Below are 26,780 nucleotides of genomic sequence, written 5' to 3'. Positions count from 1 at the left end.
CCAGTAAAAACAAAAAAACCGTGGAGGATATCCAAAATTAAAATGACAACAGTAGTAAATAGTTCACTACAGCATGCAAGAGGGTCAAATCAATAAATGAATACCAGAGTACTATCTGCCAGACCTGCATAGGAAATGGAAAAGGGAAGAGGAAACCCAACAAGAATAGAGTGTCAATTAAGACTTGCAGGAAAAAGATAAGAGGAGCAAAAAAATTAGAGGATGAGTTAAGTAGAACAGGAAGAGCTTTTACAATGATAATTCGGGGGAAGAGTAATACTAGACAGAAAAAAAATACTTAGAATTTATATATTGCTCATCAGTAGATCACAGTGCACCTCACAGGAAGCGGGTAAGTGTCATTATTCCTATTTTACAGATAAATAAGTAGGTTCATTAATAAATTAGGATTCTGAAATGGATTCCTGAACTGCTTTTCAAAGCCTGAGTTATGCACAACTCTATTGGCTTAACCCCTGGCCTTGCTCCACCCAGGTAGAATATGGAGGATATTCTTGATTAGACACATTAGAACTTTCTGGTGAAATCTCCATTTCCACACTTTTTTAAAATGCACGATGAGGAAGATATGGCCCCCAGAAAACTACCTGTTAAGAGCATCTCAGTACCAAAAGATAGACAAACTGAAGCAAGTGCAGGGAAGAGCAATAACAGTTATTTAAGGTCTGGAGAACTTACTCGAAGAGGGATTGAAAGATTAGGTATCATTTGGGAGACATAAGATCTTAGATATTTGAAGGATGTAGGCACCAAGGAGGGAGAGAAATTCATCAGGTGGTATGAAAGGGTATAAAACAGGATTTCATGCTGTTCTCAAGGAAGGGAAAATTTAGTGTGACTAACTGGACACAAGGATAATCAATTCCAATAATAAGATGTATACTACTATAGGAAAGGTTTCCAAAAAAGTGTCAGAAGCCCCACTCCTGAGGACACTTAAAAACTATACAAGATAAAGCACTAGGAAATATTAACATGCAAAAAACTACACTAATACATTAAAATTGGACAGTCAAAGCCACATATAGTAAGGAAAGGCAAAAGTTAAGGTTCCACTGCTAACCCGACTGTGTAGCACTTTCTACATTCTTCATGGTATGTATTTTACAACAAAACAGTAATATATTAACAAATATTTAACTGGAAAAAAAGAACTGAAACTACTGCATATGCTCAAAACAGATGAATTACTACTTATGACATCTTAAATTGTCTACTGTCAAGCTACACATTTTTCTGGGACTTCAATATTGTAGTAATGTTTTTCAGTAGCATTGTTATTCAGATCTTTGTTTCTTAAGAAAAGTATGAATAGCTCTTACCTAATGTTAGCATTTAGATACTCTCAATTAGGGGTCAGCTTTGAGGAGGGAGCAGAGCTACACTACTGACAATCCCAAAGTGGCTGGGCTTTTCTAACAAAATGAATAGGACACACACACACCTCTGTGTAAGCTTGAAAGCCTGTCTCTTCCACTAATAGAAGCTGAGCCAATAAAAGAAATAATATCACCTGCCTTGTCTCTCTCGGATCCTGCGACCAAACACAGCTACAACTACACTGCAAATAGCACCAAATAGTAAATGCTAACATTTAAATTGCCCTCCCTGGACTTCAGAGTTAACATGCCACTGAGGAGAATGGAGAGGGCCTTCGACTCTTCCACAAGAAAGACTTGCTGTCCTCTTCACCAAGAGGCAGGAAGATTCTGGGGAGCATGGACACACAGAGCCTGAAAGTTTTGGTGCCATGTCTCTTGGTCCTTTGCTGCCAAACTGACATGAGAGGGGTCATGCCACAAAAATGGCAATACAGTGCAAGGTTGCAGTAATTTTTGTGCAGTTTTTCTCTGTGCTGTGGATGCCCCCTAAAGGAAGGGTTGAGGAATGGGAGAAGGTCCTAGAGCAGCACTAGACAGAGAGAAAACCTCATAAGCAACACATCTCTACTAATGCCTCAGGGAGAAGAGAAGTCCCAGAACAGGTATGAAGGCAGCTGCTGGGCCTAGTACACCGACTGCCCTACACCTTTTCTGGATTCTCCAGGAGTGCGCATGCGCTGCCTTTTATGGATTCTCCAGGGGGCGGCAGGGGCGGAAAGAGGGTGTCTCTCTGTCGGAAAGCAAACTTATCCAAACACCTCTTTTCCTCCCACCAACAAATAATATAGGGAAAAAACACTGAAGGCTGCTTTCCAGATTTCTCCAATGGGATTGTCATATGTATGCATGTGATCTGTCCCTTATTTAGGGCCTGGTTCAGCAGACCGTAATGCAGGCAGGCCCACAAGATCAGCATGTCTCAAATGCGGCCACCGTGGCCGCATGCAGCCACCGTGGCCGCATGCAGCCACCGTGGCCGCATGCAGCCACCAGGGGCTTTTCTTGCAGCCAGAGACTTCTGGGTGGTTTTTGGGGAGAGGGGGGAGAGAAGAAGCAGTGGCCCCTCTCTGGAGACACAAAATCTAGAGGAGCAGGCAGCCAATGAGTTCCCCACCTTCCCAGGGGTGGTGGGGGTCAGGCTTCAGCCTGGGGTGGCAGGGTCCAGCCATGGGGCTTTGGGCTCCATTCCCCAAGCTCACCACCCCTCCCATCACCTCTGGCCCCGCTTCATTCTCTACTGCCCCATTGCCCCTGGCTCCCGCTGCCTCCGTACCCACCTCCCCATCCAGGGCTCAATTTGTCCCCATAATTGCCAGGGTTGAGTAAGTCTGCTGTGAAAAGGGACATGTGTGTTTGTTAATATCACTTTTCACAGCAGACTTAGTAGCTAGCAAGTCTTTAATAAAATAAGAAGGCAACCAAAAAAGCAAAAACAATAAGGAAAAAAGACAAGAATGTGCAAAATGCGTTTCTATTCTGTTTAGGTCCAGTTGTTTTTATTATTGAGTCTGCAAAAAAAAATCCTACATAAATAAATTACAATGATTTGGACATGCATCTGTGCATATTTATTTGTTTTTTCTAAAGTTAATTAAGTATTTTAGGAAAAATTGTCAGAGCGGGCACCAGCAAGAGTTGGTGGCAGCACCCAGAGGCCATCAAAAAAATTGTTGCAAGAACCCCTGCATCAGATTTCTCTCACAGTTTTACTTTTCCCTCCCACTATTCCTGGTTAGTCTATTTGTTTTTAGTTGGGTGTGAAGTGGGGGATTGATAGAAGGGTCAGGTCTCAAGAGATTTCCCAGAAGTAGAGTTTGTACATTACAAGTTGTAGGTTTGAGGACGGTTTGTTTAATTCCTTACAGTTCTTGTTTGTAAACACATATGTAATAAACAATCATTGTCCAATATCTAAATATTTCCACGTCATTACACAAATTAAACCTCCCTCAACATGCCAGGCCCCAGTGGATTTCTGAAGACTGGATGCTACATTGTTTAAGTAAACCCAGGATGATCATGACAAGCTGCATTTTATGATATGCTTCACCGTGTAAAACAAAAACCCTTGCAAAGACAACGAAAAAAATAAGTAACCTCAAGTCAGGTTGGTCCTGTTCTTTCACTAATATAAGCTGTCTGCAAGTAGGGAGACCACACACTTCATCTTACCTTGGGGTGCATCCTTTTGAATAAAGGGCAAGAAGAAAAAAAACAAATAGCTTTCATAGCCATAAACAAGTTGAATATAGTTGAAATGCACCGTAAAGAACATTCTTCTTGTGTTACGCGTCCAAGGGGACATCACTGTTTGGTTTTAAAACAAAAACAGCAACATTTCTTGTAATAAAGGTTCTTTTTTGCAATATTTTCCCCCACATGCGCTGATTGAAGAACAGCTTAGACTACAGAATTCTGTTTCTTTAGTAACGACACTTCCAGTCTTCGTCCAAAATCACACCAATCATTCTTATATGAATAGCACATTAATGGTTTAAATATGAATGACTAGTCATTCTAAGAATCAAAGACATTACTAACATGAAAAAATGGGCCTTTGATTTATACATTACACTTCACCCCTCCACCCCCAAAACAGCAATTATTTTAAGACTTGTCTCCATAAGTCATTTTAAAACTGCATATAAAAAGGAAATTATAGTATATCACAGATTCAAGTAAAGATTTTAAGAGAAGTGGCATGCTTCTTTTTGAACCTATAAAGTTAAACAGATTCTTAATATTACCAATAATGCTCTAGCCAATTATTCATTTTTTAATGCAGTGAGGCCACACTTGAAAAATTCTAGTCTTTGGTTTCCTGCTGATCTGACTGAACATGTATTCAAGATTCCTGTGTAGCCAAGTCAACAAAAATCAAATAATTGGGTTGGAAGCCTGGGAATAATTTTCGTTAAATTTGTAACATTCATTGCATGTGTGTTGCACAGAACATTTCCTATATCACCTGCTTTCCAGGAAATGTATACCAGGATTTGTGGAGAAGCTACTGCAAAATACACATACAAAACTGGCAGTCAGTTGCTATACCGTAAGTTTTTCATATAGTGCACTGACTGGTGATGTCAGTGTGGGCAGTGTAGGATTTTACTGAGACTTCTGTGCATTAGTTAGCAGAAGTTGAAGATGTGGCCGGCTATCCTGGGGGATTCCTTTTTTTTTTTTTTTTTTTAAATATATAAAAACACCTTTCTGTATCCAGTCTATTATGAGTAGTATTTCTGCTTGTAAATTAAGGCTAGATCCTGTATTCTTAATTCAAGAGCTATTCCTATCACTATTAACTGGAGTTACCCCCACGTAATGATGGTGCAATCAGGCCTCTCATTTTCAAACTGATTCACATCAGATCTGGATCAGAATCTAACAGATTAAAAAAATCCCCCCCCAAACCAAAAATCCCTGAGTTGTCACTTACATGCATTTGTGCTAGAGGATGTATGAAAAAAGGATAAAGTAACAACATAACCAACTTTAAAAAAAAAAAAAGGCACCACAAATAGGGGTTATGTCCATAAAAAAATTCTATGAAGGGTTATAACACAAAGGAAAGATGTAAATTTAACACATACTTCTCAATGCCATTAACTGAGAACCAGTGCTCTCTCTTCATCCCCCCTGTAAAAATAAAAAGGAGGATGCAGTACACATTGGCACATCAGAAAAGAGCACAGATGTGCATTCTCAGGTGTGTTCACAAGTGTCCTGAACAAGCAACCATTTTCCTACATGATTACCAGTTTCTAAGAAAGTGCAAGGCAGACTGTTCCATATGAGTGCTTAGAAATGGGAGGAACAATCAAAGACACCACTGCATAAGACTGTCATTTGGAGGAAAACGTTTCTCCACGGCACTTCCAAAATGGCACTCTTCATCATGCTCTTTGGAAGAGATCTACTCCACTCAACATGAGGTCTAATCTTGTATAGGATATTTTTGTGTTTTCCCTGAATGCTGTGGAGGTGCCTCACATCCTGTGACTTGGAAATGGTTATGAACCTTTCGGAGTCTAACAAGCTACCTTCCCCGGCTGCAATTTAAACAGCAGCGAATCACCTTCGAAACAAAACACCTAACTGCTCTTAAAACAACTAACATTTTTAACTACCTCTGGATGTTTTCATCTTTCAGTTTGGTCTCCATTTCCTTGTTACAGATTAAGTAATCTCCCATGAGGTGATCACTCCTGGAGGCTCACTTTCAGCAGCAGAAGGGAGGAGGCAATGTAAAGGAAGTGTTCTGTAACTTAACCACTAGACATTGGAGCACAGAAAAGGAACTTTATTACCACTGTCTGTTCCCCATCCACGGACCCTCTTGGTGCCAAGAGCACCTGAAGTAGGAGTGAGCTATGAGACTAAAGGAGATGACAGGATCCATTAGATTTAAAACAACCACTGTTACATTGTCTGCCCACAGAAACAGCACCAGTAGGCCCATTGGTGAGTACTGGCTGCATATCGGACACTGAAAGACATCTCCAACTCCAGTAGCCTCCCCTTCCCCGCTCCTCACATGAATCCTCTATGTACCACTCTTTTGTCATTCCATCATTATAAATGCCCTCCAGCCTGGTCAGTTCCTCTCCGGCTGTGCAACTGGTGAACGTGGTCCAAAGAGGACATTAAAGATTCCACACAGAACAAATAAATGTACCAGCTGTAGAATGCTAAACTGGGACATTCTCTATGCTTCCTTCTCCTACTCCCATTGAGAACAGATAGACCAGCAGCAGCATGAAGGATAGAACCATCTATAACAAAGCGGCGGAGACAAGATATCAACAGAATTTAAAGCTGTCAGACTAAAATGTCTCTTTAGTTTTAAAGCAGGGGTTCTCAAACTGGGGTCAGGACCCCTCAGGGGGTCACGAGCTATCTACCTCCACCCCAAACCCTGCTTTGCCTCCAGCATCTATAATGGTGTTAAATATCAATTAAAAACACTTTTAAATATAAGGGAGTGGGGGTTTACACTCAGAGACTTGCTATGTGAAAGGGATAGAGGGTCCTGTCATCTTCATCTGAAGAAGTGAGGTTCTTACCCACGAAAGCTTATGCTCCCAATACTTCTGTTAGTCTTAAAGGTGCCACAGGACCCTCTGTTGCTTTTTACAGATTCAGACTAACACGGCTACCCCTCTGATATGTGAAAGGGGTCACCCGTAAAAAAGTTTGAGCGCCACTGTTTTAAAGGAAGCTCACAAACTTTGAAAATGAAGTCAGGGAAAATAACCAGGCTGACTAAAGAACCAAATGGAATCTTTAGATAATCCTAGCATATTCTGCCGAGCATTTTTGTCTCATATTTGCATAATTCTGAAGAGGCTCACCTGTATCACACCCCTAAAGATTGGCCCATATACTCAGGCCCTCAGATTATACTGAGGGCCATGTAACTAGCAAGACAGACAGGGCTTTGTATGCAAGTGCCCTAGCTAGCAAGACTATGAGTCTACACTTGTACATAATAGCACCACATTAGCGGATATCCTTTAAACTATGCAGCTGAGCAAACAGGCCCCAGTCTAGATTTGAGACGTTCCTACCAAATTCTGTATTTAATTAAACTCTGAATTTAGTATAGTCTCCCATCCCACTCCTATCCAATCAGGAGCTTATATACAGTATTTACAAGTATGACAAAGTACCACTATGTAGTGGCCCATAGCTAATTTACTTTAAAAGGGATATTAACATTTTTGAGGAAAAACACCCCCAAACAATCTGACTTGAGAATGATCCAATCTGAAGTTTTTCTTTTTGTATTCTAAGCATGTATCATTTATATAACTAATCCAAACCCTCCCCCCAAAAAACATTTCTAACAAAAATACCAGTGAACATCTTTATTAACTTAAAGCCAGTGCATGAACGTGATCTCTTGCCAAAAGGTTAAGAAAACACTTCCACACTGCCAGGTAGAGATGGATATTTTGAAGCTGCAGTGTGAAAAAATAAGTTCCTGTCTCCAAAACACATGAGATAGGTTGAGAAAACCTACAGCACAGATGGAATATTCTTCTCAGCATGTTAAGCCAGCTCAAACTTCACAAGCCACAAAATGACAGTAATAAGACATTACTGCTGTATATAACAAAGCCAATAGGGGAATCACCACCCATTATTACCTGTGGGTGTCAGTGTGGTAAGCCAGAAAAATTGCGAACAATGAGGGAATGGAAGCAGAAAAAAAAATAGATTACAAGGCTAGTGTCTCCTTAATCAACTAAAAGATCATCTTGAGTGAAATATACATTTTTCATAAAAGACCAGAGATATTTCAAATTGTAACATGTATTTCATATAAAGTTAGCTTTTGGCTCTGGAAAACAACCATTAGTCTATAAAAGCAATGCAATCTGCAAAAGAATGACATGCACCTTCCCTAAAGGGGAAATTTACACAGATCTCACCTTGTCACTGTCATCATTACAAATGTGGTCTTGATGGATTGACTGGCATTGGAAGGAAGCACCAGTACTACCTACAAGAGAAAAGGGGAGGGGGGACAAAGGAAAAAAAATAATTAGAATTGGAAACCCAATCCCTGGGAATACTAAAAATAAATACAGACAAGTGTAGGAGCCAGAAATTTTTTCACACAGCAGAGAGATTTAGCTGCCAAACATCTATGTCAGACAGCTCTTGTATTTAATTCTGATGATGGGATAAGCAGCAGAGACATTTTTCACTATGTGCCAGAGATATCTTCTCCAAGACTTTTTTAAACATTTAAAACAGAACAAAATTAGTACTTGTTCATTAATCCAAAACAAACATATGCCATAAAGCAGCAAAATACACACGCCAAACATAAGTCAAGAACAGCTACACACATAGTGTTAAGGTAGTGTCCCCCACTACTAGGTAACCCAGTTATTAACACAATGGGTAGTTAACCCTTTGGGGAAGAGATATACTACTTCCTTTTGTTAAGACAAACAACAGACTAGCTAGGACCAAGAGGCAGAGAGAATCCTCATTTTGTTGATAATATTCTTGTTGAGGCTGGAATTCCCCCCCCAAAAGCTTTGTGCAAGTCTTTCCTACCCATGTTCTTGTATGTGGCAGGCTATGGTGCAGATCAACCCTGGCAAGGGCTTAATAGTGCAAGACCACAAGGCTTGTTTATGAGAAGGATGGCAGCTACTGGTTCACCCTAATACGCCTTTATGTGCATTAAAAAACCCACCTTAAATCTTTTTACAGTACAAGCTAAGTCTTATTTATGTCATGCATTTGTTTCCTCCCTGAAAGGGACACAGTAACATCCCCACTAAAGCAATCTGGCCTAGCAAATTGAGAGAAGAGACTCTGCTGATGTTCCCTTTTTATTTTTTGGAGTTTAACAAAGCCAAATTAAAATATGCAACACAGTGGCTGACAACATGCAAGCCCAATTTTATTAAACATTGCTCTAACTTACAAGCCCACAAGCACATATTCATTTTGCAAATACAAATACAAATGAAGGTTGTCAGTTACCCTCTTAGCAAACCAAGGGTAACTCTTTCCCTTCCACTCTCTTCTATACCATCCCTAGTGACATCATTCTAGTATGCCTTACCCAGTCATTTATTTATTTATGGTAAAAGGATTTTATTCCATCAGAACATACCATATTACGGTGCCAAAATATTATCTTTTTGATCACTGACCTAGGATAAAAGTTTGGTGAAGTTTACTAGTCCCAAAATAATTTGTTCTGATCCAGGTAAGTGTTTTATTTCTCATATAGGTCATGACACATAAGCCCATTCAGATTACTGCCTTGACTTTTCCTCCTGTCATCTTCAATTCCAACATGATTTTAGCAGCAGTTTTCAGGAACTGCTGGTGTTAAGAGATACATACTTTATACCACTGGAAAACTGGGACTCTCAGCTACACTGGGATGGCACAGATGATTGATTGGTTTTTACTTTTTAAGCAGTTGCAGTCTGAAGAACTGCGGAGTCATGTTAGAAACAAAGTAGGCAAAAACCCAACCTGGTAACCAGAATTATTAGAGGCCTGAAACAGTTATCAATTAACATGCAAATGAATACATGTACTGAGCCTGCATGTCATGTAACACTGGACCAAAATTGCTCTTCCCCAACACGGAGCAAGAAATGTTATTAAATTACAGAAAAATCTCATCTGTAAGTTACGTGGTCTCTGTTTCCTGGGCAGAACCTCTGCCCAGAACTTCTTTCAGCCGCTCTTCTCCCTCTTTTCCTGCTGTAGTTTTGAAGGATAGTGCACCGATTCCCACTTTGAAAGACTACTCCAAGCTATAAGCCATTTCACAACCATAGTGTTTAATAGAGGTTTGAAGTCTACCCTCTGCTCCAGCCATAAGACAACCCCTCTGAAAGCTTGTAAGCCTGCTTAACAAATACAGGAAGGTAGGCAGAAGTGACTGCTACTGCAAGACCTCTCTAAATCCCACTCCTGTTATCACTTTTTCAGAATAACCATCTTATTTTTGTGTGTATCACTCTTCATTACCGTAACTATTTTACTTACTTTTGCTTAAGCATATACAGTAGTTAATTGCATTCAAGAGAGTTTTCACATTACATTAAGAAAACCAAGACATTTCCATGAAGAGGAAAAAGCAGACAGAAGAAGGAGTTAGTCCCTTCTCCCACTCCTTCACCCACACTCTAAAACAAAGCAGAATATGTTCTTGTAGCTTATGCTGCTGTGCACCCAGAATATATAATGGTCTGTATTTCCACAGCAATTGCTACTGCTATTATGCCACAGGAATTTTAATGACTTGGGGTTTTTTAGGTTTCCTTTTTTTTACTGTTTTTACATATTCTCCTTTTCTTATGATCTAGCAAAGAGTATGGAAAAAGCTGAGTGGTATTATATAGCCACTACCCTAACTGTGGGTGCAAACAGTTGAGCCCTACCCAATACTTGGCCTCTGGATGTTGTTCATTGATGGAACACGGCCAATTTGCATCATTTTAGGCTTGAATCACACCACTTTCAGACTATCCAACTTTACCACAGCTACTGGGAAACAGTTCATGTCATGGCTGCATATAAATACTGGCCTGGGGATTTCCAAGTTGCATACAATTTCCAGTTTTGCTGTCCAGAAGATTAAAGTTTCACATGCTGGCAGAATTCAATTAATCTAGACAAACTTCAAAGTATGTTTCCTCACCACCTAAAACACTCTTTTCTTCTAACAAGTGTTCTTATACCACCACCACCACAAACCAAAAACAAAATCTAACGTTCTTGCAAGAAACCAAACTACATCCACAAGAAAATTCTGCTAACATGCCAATCTCACCTTATTTATAGAAATAAAGTAGCCTGTGTTCTGAAAAGTATTGTTAAACATTTGCCCAAAAATGTCATATGCTTATAATTTCTCTTTTCCACATGTTTTGGTTCTCTTTTAAAATTGACATATTTCTTAACACTGTGCATCAAAAGCTATACAGTAAACTTTAAATACACTCAGTAGAACAGCAGCAGAACTACTTTTAATGTGTTATGTACACAAATAGCTTTTTAAAAGGTGCTGTAAAGCAGCCAAGCTCCAGGTCTGTACTCAGTTCTTAAGTCTAGAAGGCAATTTACTTAGCTTCATTTTTATACTCAAGTAGGGCTGTCAATTAATCGCAGTTAAGTCACACGACTAACTCAAAAAAATTAATTGCGATTAAAAAATTAATTGCAATGAATCGCACTTGTAACAATAAATTGAAATTTATTAAATATTTGTGGATGTTTTTCTACATTTTCAATATTTATTTCAATTACAACACAGAATACAAAGTGCACAGTGCTCACTTAATATTTTTGATTACAAATACATGTACTGTAAAAATGATAAACAAAAGAAATAGTATTTTTCAATTTACCTCATACAAATACTGAAGTGCAATCTCTAACATGAGAGTGTAACTTACAAATGCAGATTTTTTTTTTTGGTGACATAACTGCACTCAAAAACAAAGCAGTGTAAAACTTTAGAACCTACAAGTCCACTAAGTCCTACTTCTTATTCTGCCAATCGCTAAGACAAGTTTGTTTACATTGACGGGAGATACTGCTGCCTGCTTCTTATTTACAATGTCATCTGAAAATGAGAACAGGCGTTCGCATGGAACTGCTGTAACCGGCGTTGCAAGGTATTTACATGCCAGATATGCTAAACATTCGTATGCCCCTTCATGCTTCGGCCACCATTCCAGAGAACATGCTTCCATGCTAATGGTGCTCATTAAAAAAAATAATGCGTCGATTAAGTTTGTGACTGTACTCTTGGGGGGAGTGGGGGGGGAAGAACTGTATGTCTCCTGCACTGTTTTACCCACATTCTGCATATATTTCATGTTATAGCAGTCTCGGATGATGACCCAGCACATGTTCGTTTTAAGAACACTTTCACAGCAGATTTGACAAAATGCAAAGAAGGTGAGATTTCTAAAAATAGTCACAGCACTCGACGCAAGGTTTAAGAATCTGAAGTGCCGTCCAAAATCTGAGAGGGACGAGGTGTGGAGCATGCTTTCAGAAGTCTTAAGAGAGCAACACTCTGATGTGGAAACTACAGAACCCGGACCACCAAAAAGGAAAATCAACCTTCTGCTGGTGGCATCGGACTCAGATGATGAAAATGAACATGCGTCAATCCACACTGCTTTGGATTGTTATCAAGCAGAACCCATCATCAGCATGGAAGCATGTCCTACGGAATGGTAGTTGAAGCATGAAGGGACATGCGAATCTTTAGTGCATCTGGCACGTAAATATCTTGCGACGCCGGCTACAACAGTGCCACGCGAACATCTGTTCTCACTTTCAGGTGACATTATAAACAAGAAGCAGGAAGCATTATCTCCTGCAAATTGTAACCAACCTTCTTTGTCTGAGTGACTGGCTGATCAAGAAGTAGCACTGCATGGACTTGTAGGCTCTAAAGTTTTACATTGTTTTATTTTTGAATGCATTTTTGGGTTTTTTTGGTACATAATTCTACATTTGTAAAATCAACTTTCATTATAAAGACATTGCACTATAGTACTTGTATGAGGTGAATTGAAATTGAATTCCTTTTATCATTTTTATAGCATATATATTTGTAATCAAAAATAAATATAAAGTGAGCATATATAAAATATAAAGTAAACTTTGTATTCTGTGTTGTAACTGAAAGTAATATATTTGAAAATGTAGTAAACATCCAAAAATTATTTAAAATAAATGGTATTCTATTATTTTTTAATCACCTGACAGCCCTATACTCAAGTGAAAATTAAGACCCTGATTTGGCTACTTGATCCAAGCTAAGCGCCTCATATCTCAGCAAATCCAGTTGCAGGATCAAGGCCTGAGTTTGTTGGTATGAAATTTTACTTTGCTAATGAATGTTATTTTATTCAGGGGTCTTGAGCATCAGAAGGAGTTACAAAGATCTCACCTGAAAATATCATCATCTCTTAATTTTCAAATAAAAAAATGTAGCAAGGCCTGTTGAGCATTACACACACACACACACACACACACACCCTTCCAACAAGTTGGAATGTGCACATGGTCCAGGGAATATTTTCCTGCAAGACAAACACACGTGTACACAAACTAGTTCCAGGATGGGAGAACTGTTCACAGGTAGAATGGTAGTCAAGTTTTTAAATAATCCTGCAATTCTCTCCCAAAATTTACTGAAAAAAAGGACAAAAAAAAAAATCTGCTGGATCCGTGTTATTTTGCAAAAAATTATAGTTCTACCCTATCTAAATTATTTATCTGATACAGACTGAACAGCACGTACATTTAATTAATAACCATTAAACCCAGATAAAAGGGTCAAAGCAGTACTTTTTTTTGGCTTGAGCTTACAAAGTTGGCACCAGTTACCTTTTAGAGATGGGAGGGGAGGGGCAGTTGGTTCTCCGAGTCCAAATTAAAAACATGACCCAACTGCAAGAGCCTATTTAAGACTATTAGCATCTGTGCTCACAAGCAGGGTTTGATGTGGTCCTAACTTCACACTCCTTGTTGAGAATATTCTGGCCTGTCTAGGTGATATGGATGTACATAGCGTACAGCCTTACTTAAGAAGGCAAGAAATTCACCTCCACCATATATTGAAGTGTCACATATATTCTGAACGTGACACACAAAATCAAGTAATGTTTGTTGGTTTTAGTGCTTATTTACAGGGGAACCGGTCGCTCAGGGACCTGACAATGGCATAAAGAGCCTTCCAGCTTTAGGCTCATAGTTAGGGCCCTATCAAATTCACGGTCCATTTCAGTGTCATGAGATTTAAAAGTAATAAATTTAATATTTAAATCTAAAATTTCACGGTGTTGTAATTGTAGGGGTCCTGACCTAAAAAAGGAGTTGGGAGGGAGTTACAAGGTTATTGTGGAGGGGGTTGCGGTACTGCTATGCTTACTTCTGTGCTGCTGATGGAGAGAGGTGGCAGCCGGCCAGGATCCCATCTCTGAAGGCAGAGCCGCTGCCAGCAGCAGCGCAGAAGTAAGGATGGCCTGGTATGGTATTGCCACCCTTCCGACTGCACTGCTGCGCCTTCAGAGCTGGGCGCCCGGCCAACAGCTGCCGCTTTGCGGTCGCCCTGCTCTGAAGGCAGTGCAGAAGTGAGGGTGTCAATACTGTGACCTCCCAAAAATAACCTTGCGACACCCCTGCAACTCCCATTGGGGTCAGAACCCCCAATTTGAGAAATGCTGGTTTCCCCTGTGAAATATGTATAGGATAAAAGCACACAAAAGATCAGATTTCAGGGTGTGGAGACCAGATTTCACCACATTTTGCAGGGCCGTGAATTTGGTAGGGCCCGACTCATAGTTCTTGTTGAGCCTAGGCTGGCAACCACTCTGAGGGTGATTTGGCAGCTGGTGTAAAGTGAGTTAGTGGTTTCAGTCTAGTTCTTAGAGGATGTGTGTTCACACTGCAAAGCCCACCAAGAAAACCTGGCCCCCTTGTTGGCAAGGTCGGTTAGATGTGGGCTAAGCAAGTCAGGGTGAATACACATCATGTTGCAATGACAGTGAAGCTGGCACTCCTGCTGTCCATACTACTCCAGTTCCATAGCTAGGAGACTTCAATTTCCAGAGCTGACAATCTAGCTTAATGAGCATATTTACGTTTACTCTTTTAAATAACTACACAAACCACTATTTTCAGAGGCTGCGTGACAGAAGTTCTTACCTGGCCAGGTCTAAGACATGAAATATCCTTTTCCATTAGATTTTTAAATATTAAAATGAACTTTTTATTGTATGTATGATTACTCTAGGCTTACGTGTTTAATTATTTAGAAATTTTCTATTTTATATGCATGCATATATACCATCACACACAATATCACTTGGCATGCTGAACTCTACTCTCCCCCACACCCTTCCCCTGATAACTTCCTAGCCAACCTCTCAAATATTTTCATAAGTTGACATACAAGTACTATCAGAGTCAGCCCAAATATATATGCCATGCTGCCCAGTATGGAATCATCATGTAACAAAAGACCCTCATAAGAATGGCCATACTGGGTCAGACCAAAAGTCCATCTAGGCCAGTATCCTGTTTTCCAACAGTGGTCAGTGCCAGGTGCCCCAGAGGGAATGAACAAAACAGGGAATCATCAAGTGATCCATCCCTTTGCTCATTCCCAGCTTCTGGCAAACAGAGACTAGAGACACCATCCCTGCCCAGCTCCTGGCTAGTAGCCATTGATGGACCTATCCTCCATGAACTTATCTAGTTCTTTTTTTAACTCCGTTATAGTCTTGGCCTTCACAACATGCTCTGGCAGAGTTCCACAGGCTGACTGTGCGTTGTGTGAAATCCTTCCTTTTGTTTTAAACCTGCTGTCTATTAATTTCATTTGGTGATTCCTAGTTCTTATGTTATGAGGAGGAGTAAATACTTCCTTATATACTTTCTCCACACCAGTCATGAGTTTATAGACCTCTATCATATCCCCCCTTAGTCGTCTCTTTTCAAAACTGAAAAGTCCCAGTTTTATTAATCTCTCCTCATTCTATACCCCCAATCATTTTTGTTGCCCCTTTCTGAATCTTTTCCAATTCCAATATATCTTTTTTGAGATGGGGTGGCCACATCTACACGCAGTATTCAAGATGTTGGTGTACCATGGATTTATATAGAGGAAATAAGATACTTTCTGTCTTATTATCTATCCCTTTCTTAAATGATTCCCAACATTGTTAGTTTTTGACTGCCGCTGCACATTGAGTGGATGTTTTCAGAGAACTATCCACAATGACTGCAAGGTCTCTTTCTTGGGATCTAAATTAGCTGTTACCACTCATCATTTTATATGTATAGTTAGGATTATGTTTTCCAATGTGCATTACTTCGCATTTAACAACACTGATTTTCATCTGCCATTTTGTTGCCCCGTCACCCAGTTTTGTGAGATCGCTTTGTAACTCTTCGCAGTCAGCTTTGGACTTTACTAGTAGCCTGCAAATTTTGCCACTTCACTGTTTACTCCTTTTTCTTTGATAAATGGATATGTGCAAATGGACAGAGCTAAGAGTGCTGTGGGAAACTTGGCACTAAGTAGCCTGGCTTTCTTGATATTCCATTTACACACACACTTTTGTACTACCATGTATTATGTATTGATATAATTTGTGGTGGAACCAGCCAAAAGGATTAATTCTCCCCCCCCCCCAACCCCCCAAGTGTGAATTGATTCAGTTAAGAGCCAGGCCTACCTGTGTATTTCCTTTAAGAGCAGTTAGTCACAGGTACAGTTTTAGGGTACAGGACTGTGACACTATTGGAACATTTCAGAAATCTCATATGCAAGATCAACATCAAAACTGCACTAGCCAGGGCCGGGCAGCAGGGGCATCGTAAATCCTTGTTTGTTTGCTGCACATGCATCACAGGAATCCAGAGACTGAGGGATTCCTCCAAATGCACTTGAAGGGTTAAATAAATTCTGAAGCCAGGGAGCAATACTATAGTCATGGATGTATGAAAGCCAAAGCAAGCTCCCTAGAATTCTACTGAAGACAAGCAATTATCACTGCTGCAAAAGGCCCACAGGTTTTCCTATTTTCCATTTCCTAGTGCCTCAGAAACTGGCCTGGTGAATCTCAGAACATATATAGCACTTCATGTTAGTTACAGATGAGATTAAATGCACTTGGAAAACTCCTATAAACCACACAACTCTGGTGCACTGAAAACAACACTCTAGTATCCCTAATATCAGTGAGAAAGATTGACTATTTAACAGAAGTTTTTATAGCTCAGAGCACAAAGGGGTGGGGAGGTAGGGTAAAAGTACAGAAGGAGAAAAGTAAGAAGAGAACAATCTAATCACCATAAGCCTCTATGGTAAATCTGTTTCTAACCAAGAGGCAAACCACAAACACCATTCCCAAGCTACATAAAAAGCTTGCTTTGATTCCCCCCTCCCCCGGTTACATTGCAGGAAGCAGAAGTTGCAAATACAAACAAGTCCTGTGGCTGCAGTTCGTCCAGCAGAGATGAGAAACGCACCTACACACAATAGGAATGTTACTGCTAATAATACATTAAACTTACTATGCCATTTATTTTATGACTGGTGATAAAAACATGGGAGGATGCAGAAGAGAGTTTAAGTGATAATTCATAGTAGCCCTTAATTATCTTAATCTTCCCTCCTAGATGGCATAGCATATCCATCCCAGACAAGTGAGAAAACATTGCACATTAAATGCAGAGTCCTAGGAAATAAGAAAACTAAGAGGGAAACAAGCAAATTTTCTAACACATGCAGTACTCCGAGTAGTTGAAGTTTCTCTTATGGGGGGGAAAAAAAAAAAAAGTCACCTTTCACTAGAAGAACATGCTACCAGTTGAGAAATAGCTGGAAAGCACTGGTACACTAGTAAATCAACAACCTAACAATTTCTTTCAGTTGGAAAAGTTTAATAATTGCAGTTTCATGCATATGTAATTTACTAACAAAACAGTAATTCTTGACAGGACGGGGAGCACAGTCTGATATTTATTGTCCGCACACAGAATTAAGAATAAAAAGCTACAGTATGTTGGTGTTTCACTTAGGTGAAAGTCATATTAATGTAATAATTTGCAAAGTTATGTGGTAAACTGCATCATAAATTTATCATTTACTTCTGACCAACTCATCTTCCCAGGACAACGACTCCTCACATTCCAAACCTCTGGCTACATCGACTCTGGGAGTAGATATACCCAACTCGAAGAGACATATTCACACTTGCTCTTGTTGAGCTAACATGCCAAAAAACAAGAATGTGACACAGACAGCAGCGAGCAGCAGCACAGGCTAGCTTCCCCAAGTAAATACCCACAGGGGTATGTCTACACTGCAGCTGGGAGCAACTCTCCCAGACTGGACAGAGAGACTCATGCTAGCAGGGCTCGAGATAGCACACTACAATTACCAGTGTGGACATGGCCGCTCTGGCAGGCCAGCCACCCGAGCTCAGACTCAGGAGGTTGAGGGGGCTTGAAAGCCTAAGTTGCCAAACAAGCCACAACGCCCACACTGCTATTTTTAGCGCGCTAGCTCCAGCGAGTCCATCTACCCGGGCTGGGAGGCTCACGCTCACCTGCTATGTCGACACACCCAAGGAGTCCAGAGATGCCAACTTTAACGATTTTACTGTCTCACCTTGCAAAATCTGGTGTTTTTCTTAAAGACCTAGTTTTCAGAGTGATTTTATTACCCCAGAATCACAGCTCTCATTAAAAAAAATAAAAAAATAAAGTAAGTTTCTGGTCCTTATGGTTGCAGAGATAAACTTGAAAACATGATGTGAGTGTATACTAAAGGTTCCAAAACAAGAAGGCAAAGGAAAGGAACCAACATTTATTACTGTTTAAACATCTCACTATTTTAAGCCCAGTTTCATGATTTTTTCGGGGGGGGGGGGGGGGGGGGTGACTCCATTTTTCAGCACTCTAGGTTGGCAATACTGAAAGTCACAACGTAATTATATAAAAAGTTACTTTAGGTCATTTGAGGGGGTTTCTACATTTTATTAGTTATAACTGTTCTCCAGTATAATCAGACTCATAATAGCGAAGACTCCCTGATCTTTATTGGAAGTGGAAAATGAAAAATAGCCACAAAAATGTTTCTACGCTTTTAACATTTCTAAAATGTGTTTGGTAAAGTATGTGGCAAACAAAGAACACAGGGGTGTGGTGTGGGTATAAAAGGTTTTCTTGGCACCCATTTGAGATAATCTGCATTACTCACTTTCAGCAAAACCACAAGTGCGTTATAGGGCCATCCCAAATTCATGCAATTAAAAACTACCACAGTATAACCAATTCCTTTATTTACCTCTTCTGTCATCAGGCTCACAGTTTTGTGGCTATTTTACCTTGGGTACGAACAATATTAAATTAATGGCAAAAACACTAACATCCCCTTAGGGCAATGCAAAAAGAACCTGGCTCCCAATGTGACCTTATAAATACAGATACAGCTTAGCCTAAGGGCTTTTCTTCACTACCCGCCTGGATCGGCGGGTAGTAATCGATCTCTCGGGGATCGAATTATTGCGTCTCGTAGGGAAGCGACATTCGATCCCCGAATCAACGCGCGTACTCCACCAGTGCAGGTAGGAGTAAGCGCCGTCGACGGGGGAGCTGCGAAGGTCGATTTGCCACCGTCCTCACAGCGGGGTAAGTCGGCTCGGATACATCCAATTCAGCTACGCTATTTGCGTAGCTGAATTTGCGCATCTTAAATCGATCACCCCCCCCTAGTGTAGACCTAGTCTTAGTGTTCGCAGGCACAAATTTGTTCAAGTCAACAAACTTGTGTCTGCTTATACCAGGGCTACATTTGGCCTAACAGATATACAAGTATGTTCAAAGCTGCAAATTCAAGTTACAATAGGAGATGCTTTTTTGGCCACATCTGTACATTTAAATCTTAGCAAAGCTGTTTTAAGCTGCTTTTGATTTTTGTTACTGGGGAAAGGTGGCTGGTACTGCTCCTTGAAAATTCTTAGCTACAACTGACAAGAAACCCCTCAACAGCAGTACATTCCTCTGGGCTCCCCAACATCATTATGTAGTGACAGCAAAAAGATACTCTCAAAGCTGGTTGCTGGAGGAAAAGGGGGTGGGGGGAGGAAATCAATACTTGTGACAGGCTGGCTGTGAGAGTCTGTTGCTGGATGTTCTCAATGGGAAACCTGACATTTAACACTGACAATCCTGCTTATTGGAAAGGGATTAAAATTCAGTATGAAGAAAATTGTATCCATTTCTTCCTGCTTGCTATGTGAAGAAATCTTTGCTGTTACTTTCAATTTACAGATAAACATTTTCTCGCAGATGGAATATTTGCAGCACGTAATGGTGTAAATGAAATTAAAACTGAAAAACAAAATCTATTTACAAATAATTCTCTCCTGGTTTTATAGTTCTGGAGACATTTACATGAAAGCAGAAGCTTAGCTTCTTGAGAGTTCATCTGCTCCTGCAGTTTATCCCACATCTAAAGTCATAATCCACTGTTTAATTATGACATCACAACCAGTTGCTGGGAAGGTAACATGAATTCAGTTAAGGAACAGCCAGCAGAAGCAGATGAACTACTGAAAAATAAAGTATTTTCATACAAGTGTCCTTAGCAACAAAAAAGGGACTACAGAAAATATGACTTGCCAGCAGAATTCTTTCCAAAGCTTTTTTTTTAAACTTACAGGGCTGCACAAATATGCATGCTGCTTGACAGGATATATCAAGTCCCTGCCCAGATGAGTTCACAGTCTCAGTAAAATGGAGAGTAGGCAAAGCCAACCCCCCACAGGCAGGGGGATAGGGCAAGGGCAATATAACATTGCAGTTGCTTGCAAGGCTAAATACATGTAACTTGATTATCCTCTAGTTATATTAGGTACTGTTAATAAGCTACATGGAGGTGGGTATTTGAGAAACACCTAGGAGAAAACATGCCCGCTAAATATTCAAACACCCCTTCAATGAAGGGAGGAGAAATCTCCGAGATGTGGAACATGAGCTCTCTAACAAGTCCTCCAGTAAAACAAAAAAACCCACACTTGACATCCATGATAACTAAGTTTAAGATTCTGTCACAGGTATTTTTAGTAAAAATCAGGGACAGGTTGCAGGAAATAAACAAAAGTTCATGGAAGCCCGCAACCTGTCCCTGACTTTTACTAAAAATTCCAGGGGAGGGGACCAGTAGAGCACTGTCTGGGGCCTGTAGCTGCTCTAGGCCTGCGGCTCCAGTGACCCTGGGCTGGCTACTGGTCAGCTAATCAGGCGGCCCCAGGGGGCGCTGCTCCTGTACCAGCAACACCAGGGCTGACAGCCGGCAGCTGCTCCAGCCCCAAGGGTGCTGACCCAACCACAGTTGCTGCCTCAGCCCTGCCCCAGAAGTAGTCCCGGAAAGTCACAGAATCCAGGACCGCAGTGACAGAATCGTATCCTTAATGATAACTATAAAGAAAAAAACAAGTAAAGCCACGCCGTGCTTCTCTTTAGTTTTTCCCTCCCATGCCTTCAAGCAGCAAAAAGGAGCAACGAATTTTTTCCTGAGCAGGTCATCTTTAAATCTACATATTCCAATCAAGTTTCTCAGTGATGAGGTGTAGAGGGAGATGATGAAAGGTTAAGTCACCCTTGGGGGGAACACACCGACTGCTGTCCTGAGGGGTTTTTATGATTGTGATAGAAACCACCAGATCCGAGACATTCAGTGTTAAGGTGAACATGAACACACACTTCTTAATTCAACTCATGAAAAGTGGGGGAGGGGAGAGAAGAGAATTTCATTGTTAGCTTTAGATTGAAGCATCAAGTCCTAATCTTTCATTTCCTATCTGCTATTGTCAAGTAACAACTGAAAAACAATTTGGTCCTTAAATTACATAACTAGCGGTTTTCCAGTCCCCAGGGTAAACTTATATTTAGGCTCATGTAAACACATATTGAGACTTAAAAGCATAATTTTCTACTCCGTTAACTATTTTACTTACTTCAGTAGAGGAAGGATTTATGATTTGTCAACAAAATGTTTATTTTGACAAGAATATGTAGATTTGAAAGTTGTATATTTCCCCCAATCCAACTGTATTTTGTGAAATGAATTTTCTTCTGACTCATCCCATTGAAAATGAAGTATTTCATTGCAAGAATCAAGGGCCATCCTTATTGGCTCGTCAGGACATGATTCCATGAGTCATATCAATCCAACTGTTGTGCGCACACATTGGTGCGAGCGCTTAGTATTGTTGCAACTTTTTTTTTTTTTTTAAAGTAAGAGAAAAGTTGCATAGTCAAAGTTTCAAAATGAAAACATTTTCACTTTAAAAGAAGTCCGAAATATCTTGAATCCCTTGTTTTCATTCACTTAGACTCCAAAACCTTTAATTCTAATATAGATAACTATATATTATACATAACTTTATTTTAACTTTGGACTTTGAATTAATCTCCATGGCACTTTTAATAGGCATGCTAAAAATCATGGGAAAGTGGGGTTTATAGAGAAGGTGCTGACATGAAGAACAGAGTTACCAAGAAAAAAGAACAGGAGTACTTGTTACACCTTAGAGACTGACAAATGTATTTGAGCATAAGCTTTCGTGGGCTACAGCCCACTTCATCTGATGCAACCAAGCTTTTTAACTCCTTGCCCCAGGGCTCAAGGCTTTTTGGCCATCACACCAAGGACAGAATTAATCTGAAAGGCCTTTATATAAAAACTACAGAGAGCAAAAAATGATGAGACAAAGTTCGGTTAAATCATTTTTTAAATTTATACTGGTGCTTTGAGTATTTACATGTCTGGTCATGGAGGATACGTTTTTTGGGGGGGAGGGGCATGCATTGCCCATCTAAAACCTTTGTGCACCACTCTGACAGTCTATCCCATGATGAATTCATAAGTGTGTTGCCCATCTTTAAGTAATGGAAGGGCGCACAGACCATTCCCTCTACAAGTGTATTTTTCAAGAATACTATCTAGTGGCTACAGCAGAACAAATGAAATAGGGAAATCAGATATCAGATGCAAAGCAATTTTCAAATATTTGCCAAAAAAGTACAGCTCTTTGGAAATCTCCAGGATTGGAGTGAGACCAAGAAATGTTGGCCCATTTAAAAATACATACATGATCACACTTTAAGGGAACTACCAAGAGCAGAGCCTATGGCAAACCTCAGACTTTTTCCAGATACTTGTACTGTCTTCCCATTGTGCCCGTTAAGGTTCTATAGCAAAAGGAAAGAAAAAAATAGTAACAAAATATGACCCTGAAGCGCAAGGTCAAAGATGGTCCCATGTACGCCATCTACACTGTGCCAACTGATGGACTGGCTATCCTGCAAGCTCACCTGTACCCTCTTTCATCGAGCACAACACTGCAGACACTGGACAGGTTTGCAAACATAATGCACTGAAAATGTACCTCTTAGAATGAGGTGAGCAGAGGAGATGGAAATAATGGATCATGACGCACAGGTGCACTGGCTAAAGCTTGTGCTCTGAGACTCCAAGCAATCCAACCTAGTTTTGGCAGAAGAGATGCTTTTCCAGCAGGATCTTTTATTTAATTTATATATATATTTTCTGACTATTACTTTTCTGAAATTGTTGATTTGCAAGAATATGCCTCAAAAGGAGGAGGAGAGGCAAGTCTGAAAATAGCTCAGTGGGGGTTTCTCTCACTCAGGAGTGAGGTCAGCAGGGAAGGAACCCAAAGAAGGACCTCAGCAGCTTCTCACTTCCCACACCACTAAATAGTTTTGGATGGTGCTGCAGCTGTGGAACTTAATGGCAGCTTAGTGAGACCTGGGGGCCCGATTCTCGGGTCTGGACTGACGGGAAAGGGGGAAATCTAGTTTAAACTCACCTTTGTGGTGCCACATCCTGATGCAGCTGAGGGTGAGGTCAGTCCCTAACACAACTGAGCAAGCAACCTCCGGGGTGTTCTAAGTTACATTGGCTGACAGCACCCCAAGGGGCCATTATGCAGCCAAGGAACAGAGCGCAGCCCACTCCAGGATGCCCTCAACACCCCCATCATGAAGGGGATTGCCACGAGGGGATGAGGCAGAGGCCAATGCAAAGCAGTTTTCACATTTTTGCCCAAAAAGGGAAAAAAGTCCCCGATGAAGCCCTGGCAAGAGAGCGGTACGTGCTTGTTACACAGCTAGTGTTTCCAAACGGTCTGACGGCAGCACCCCTTCAGGCACTCTCAGCGCGGAGCCAGAAAGCAGGCACCGGCACGTCAGTCCAGAACTCAGCTCAAACAATCAAAACGCCGAGTCCTTGCCAGGGACAACCTGGGGTTACTGGAGAACACCACTTATACATTTAACCCCCCGCATTCCTCCCCACCCTAGATGCCAAGTAACTGATGCTGCCTTTCCGCTGCAACTAGAGGTTCTTTGCTGGACTGGGCTAAGGAGTTTAAGTCCGGAGGGCACTTGTCAAATCCAGGCCTCTTCTTTCTTCTCCCGGTGCTGTCCTTCATCACACACATGTGGGCATGCTACTCCTCCTCCTGGGTTTTTCCAGCCCTCTCTCAAGTGATGCCATCACTGGTCCCAGACTCTTGGATTCAGATATGGCTCCCCCGCCTTTGCTCACGCCATAAAGTACCATTTGTTATTTACTGCGGATGTCTTTTAGCGATTTATGGCAGCGCCATTATAAACAACAAGAGTATTTCAAAAGTAGCAAATATTTATTGCTTCCATTCCAAAGCCACAACAACAATATTGGGCCTTGCCGAGCAGGGATGTGTGAATGCCAGCATCCAAACCTGGGACTCACCACTAATTTGGTAATTGGTCTGCTTGCCCAAAAAGTACAAGTGAGGGGGGTGAAGAGGAATGACAAGGGCATGGGGAATGAGATGACCAATGAGCTGGGGAGTTGGAAAGCAGCCCATGCATTTAATGGTAAGGTAAACCCGAGACACTCCCCTCCCCCAATATCTCCACCCCCTTCCCATTGAGTGGCTTAAGCACAGCAGCTCAAGAAAAAAAAAAAAAAAACACATTTAGGATTTTAAAACTAACCGTGTAATGCAAATAATAAATACATAAAAAACAGAGTTTTAAAAAGGAAGCAGTTATCTGAGAAAGAAAACTGAATACTGAGCCTTCACAGAGCTGGTCCACCCACAAACCAGAACCAAAATAACTAAATTGGTTTTATTTCACACCTTTAGTTATTCAGTGCAAATCTGACATTTATTGCAGATTAAGAGCATCTTATTTCAGCTGAACTGAGTTATTTACCAATTTCAATTCACTCAAAACAAGACACTCTTACTCCAAAATAAGAGCATCCAAACCCAGACTTGTGCAGAAATAGCTAAAGGTATGAATTTAAACCAGTTTAGTTATTTCAGTTTCCATTTACATGTAGACAAGCACATACTTGTTTTCCATGTACAGGAGGCATTTTGTCTCAACTGCTCCTCCCAGCTAACTGCAGTGAAAACCAGCTCTATCTTCCTTAGTATGCCAGTTGGTACAAATCGAGTTCTATCAGCTCAATTTTTAACCCATTACTTCAGATGCATTGGTTCATTCTTTGTACAGTTGTTCTCTTTATTTTCTGTGGAGAAGCTACTGTTTTATGCCTTTACCTTCTAAGAACGTAACTACATTGGCCGCAAGCCTGCAAACACTTACTCTATGTTTAACTTTAAGATCCGAGCAATCCTGTTGAAGTCAATGTTTCTCACATGCATAAGTGTTTGCAGGATTGGGCCTTATTTTGTTAGACTGCTTTCCAATGTACGAATGTAATACATTATTCTGAAATGCTTGCGAAGACCTTAGTGGTGCGGGGCTTCAGACATCTACTTCATTTTCCTTTATTAAACCCATCTAGCAAGACTCTGGCCTTGAGACCAAAATGATTCTAGTTCTTCCAACCTTCCCTCCCCCCCCCCACCACCCCTTTTTTAAAATACGGTTTGGGGATTTACACAAAATTAAATCTTTAGTATGCTATTAAAGTTAAATGTCTAGTATTACATCAAAAGAATTTTTTCCCCCTCAACTGAGACTTCAGCGTTTCTGGATAAGCGAAGACTTTTAATGAGCGTGTAATAACTCAACAACAACATTTTTTATAACTATTTCTATTTAAGATTTATATGCACAAACTGTACTAGCCAGCCTGCCTGGAGCAAACTGTCAGCTAATGTAAGGTTCCAAATAAAATGAACACACAAAACCCTACATTTAAAGAACTGTTAAAGTCAGATTTCATATTTAATTTTTGAAAACCCAACTGTGTACACAGTCAAAAACCCCATGAAAACCAAGTTACTGCACATGCTGAATAGCAACTTAACATATACCTTGTCATTTAAAACTAAAACAAAAAAACCCAAAAGTTGGCCCAGTCAAGGAACATTGCTGAATCATTTAAACACATTAAAAACAGATGATACTTAAAAAATGGAAGAGTTAAGACTCCTACAGCATAATGAACTTGCCACATTGCACACTTTAGGAAAATATATTTCCGTGCGTAACCAAAGATTTCCTTTCTCCATGTAACAGGGTCTATATGTTCTACAGGGGGTCTTGCAATCCGACTGGTGCTCTGGGGACCAAAACCAAACCTGTCACACACTGGCACAGTGTGGCCTATCCTCCTGAGGAGCCAACCTACTGAGAGCATCTCCATGGATAGGAGCCCACTGTGACTGTATTCAACCGACCTACATCAACTTAAACTCTCATTTGAAGTATACCTACCATAAAGCATGAGCACGCATTTCCTCTGAGCTACCAAACTATGAAACCCTCGTCAGACCCACCGCGAGCTGGATCTGAGGGCCTTAATACTTAAAGGACATTTTCAGATGAACATGGATACGTTTTCCTCTCTCTCGCTCTGTGCCCCCGCATTTCCCCACTGCACAAGGTTTACAGCTCCTACAGTGGGATTTTATCAGCCATGTGCAGCTAGGGAGGGATAGAAAACGAAGATTAGTAAGTAAATGTAATAACTTGCTGCATAACCAGTCTGTGTTAGAGAAGTACTACATTCTGTCTCGATGCCATATTTTCTAAGGGCTGGTAGAAGACCATTTGGCCTCTTTCACCTACCATTTGTTACTTTTGGCTAGGGTTACCATACCTAAATAAAAAAAAAAAAAAAAAAAAGAGGACCCTCCACAGGGTCCTGGCCCCGCCCATTTCCCACCCCAGCTCAGCCCCAACTCCACCCGTTCCCGCCCTAACTCCGCCTCCTCCCAGCCACACGGAAAGGGCTGCCCGAGTGCTACCGGCTTCACAGTTTGCCGGGCAGCCCCCAGACCCTGCGCCCCC

At 40.8% G+C, this 26,780-nt stretch overlaps 1 protein-coding gene across 2 annotated transcripts in view; it reads right to left on the bottom strand.

Moving 5' to 3' along the window:
- RNF38 (ring finger protein 38) overlaps nucleotides 1-26,780 on the bottom strand; it is a 200,250-nt gene that overhangs the window by 92,944 nt on the left and 80,526 nt on the right. For both annotated transcript variants that reach the window (XR_004646068.1, XM_034773162.1), the window contains exon 2: nucleotides 7,841-7,911. Coding sequence is in view for 1 of the 2 variants with exons in the window: in XM_034773162.1 (XP_034629053.1) it covers nucleotides 7,841-7,911 (71 nt within the window). In the remaining variant the exon portion in view is untranslated. The remainder of the gene's footprint in view (nucleotides 1-7,840; nucleotides 7,912-26,780) is intronic.

Source organism: Trachemys scripta, chromosome 6, assembly GCF_013100865.1.
Source record: "Trachemys scripta elegans isolate TJP31775 chromosome 6, CAS_Tse_1.0, whole genome shotgun sequence".
In the NCBI taxonomy this organism is placed as follows: domain Eukaryota; kingdom Metazoa; phylum Chordata; order Testudines; family Emydidae; genus Trachemys; species Trachemys scripta.
This window is presented reverse-complemented; position numbering and strand designations above follow the sequence as displayed.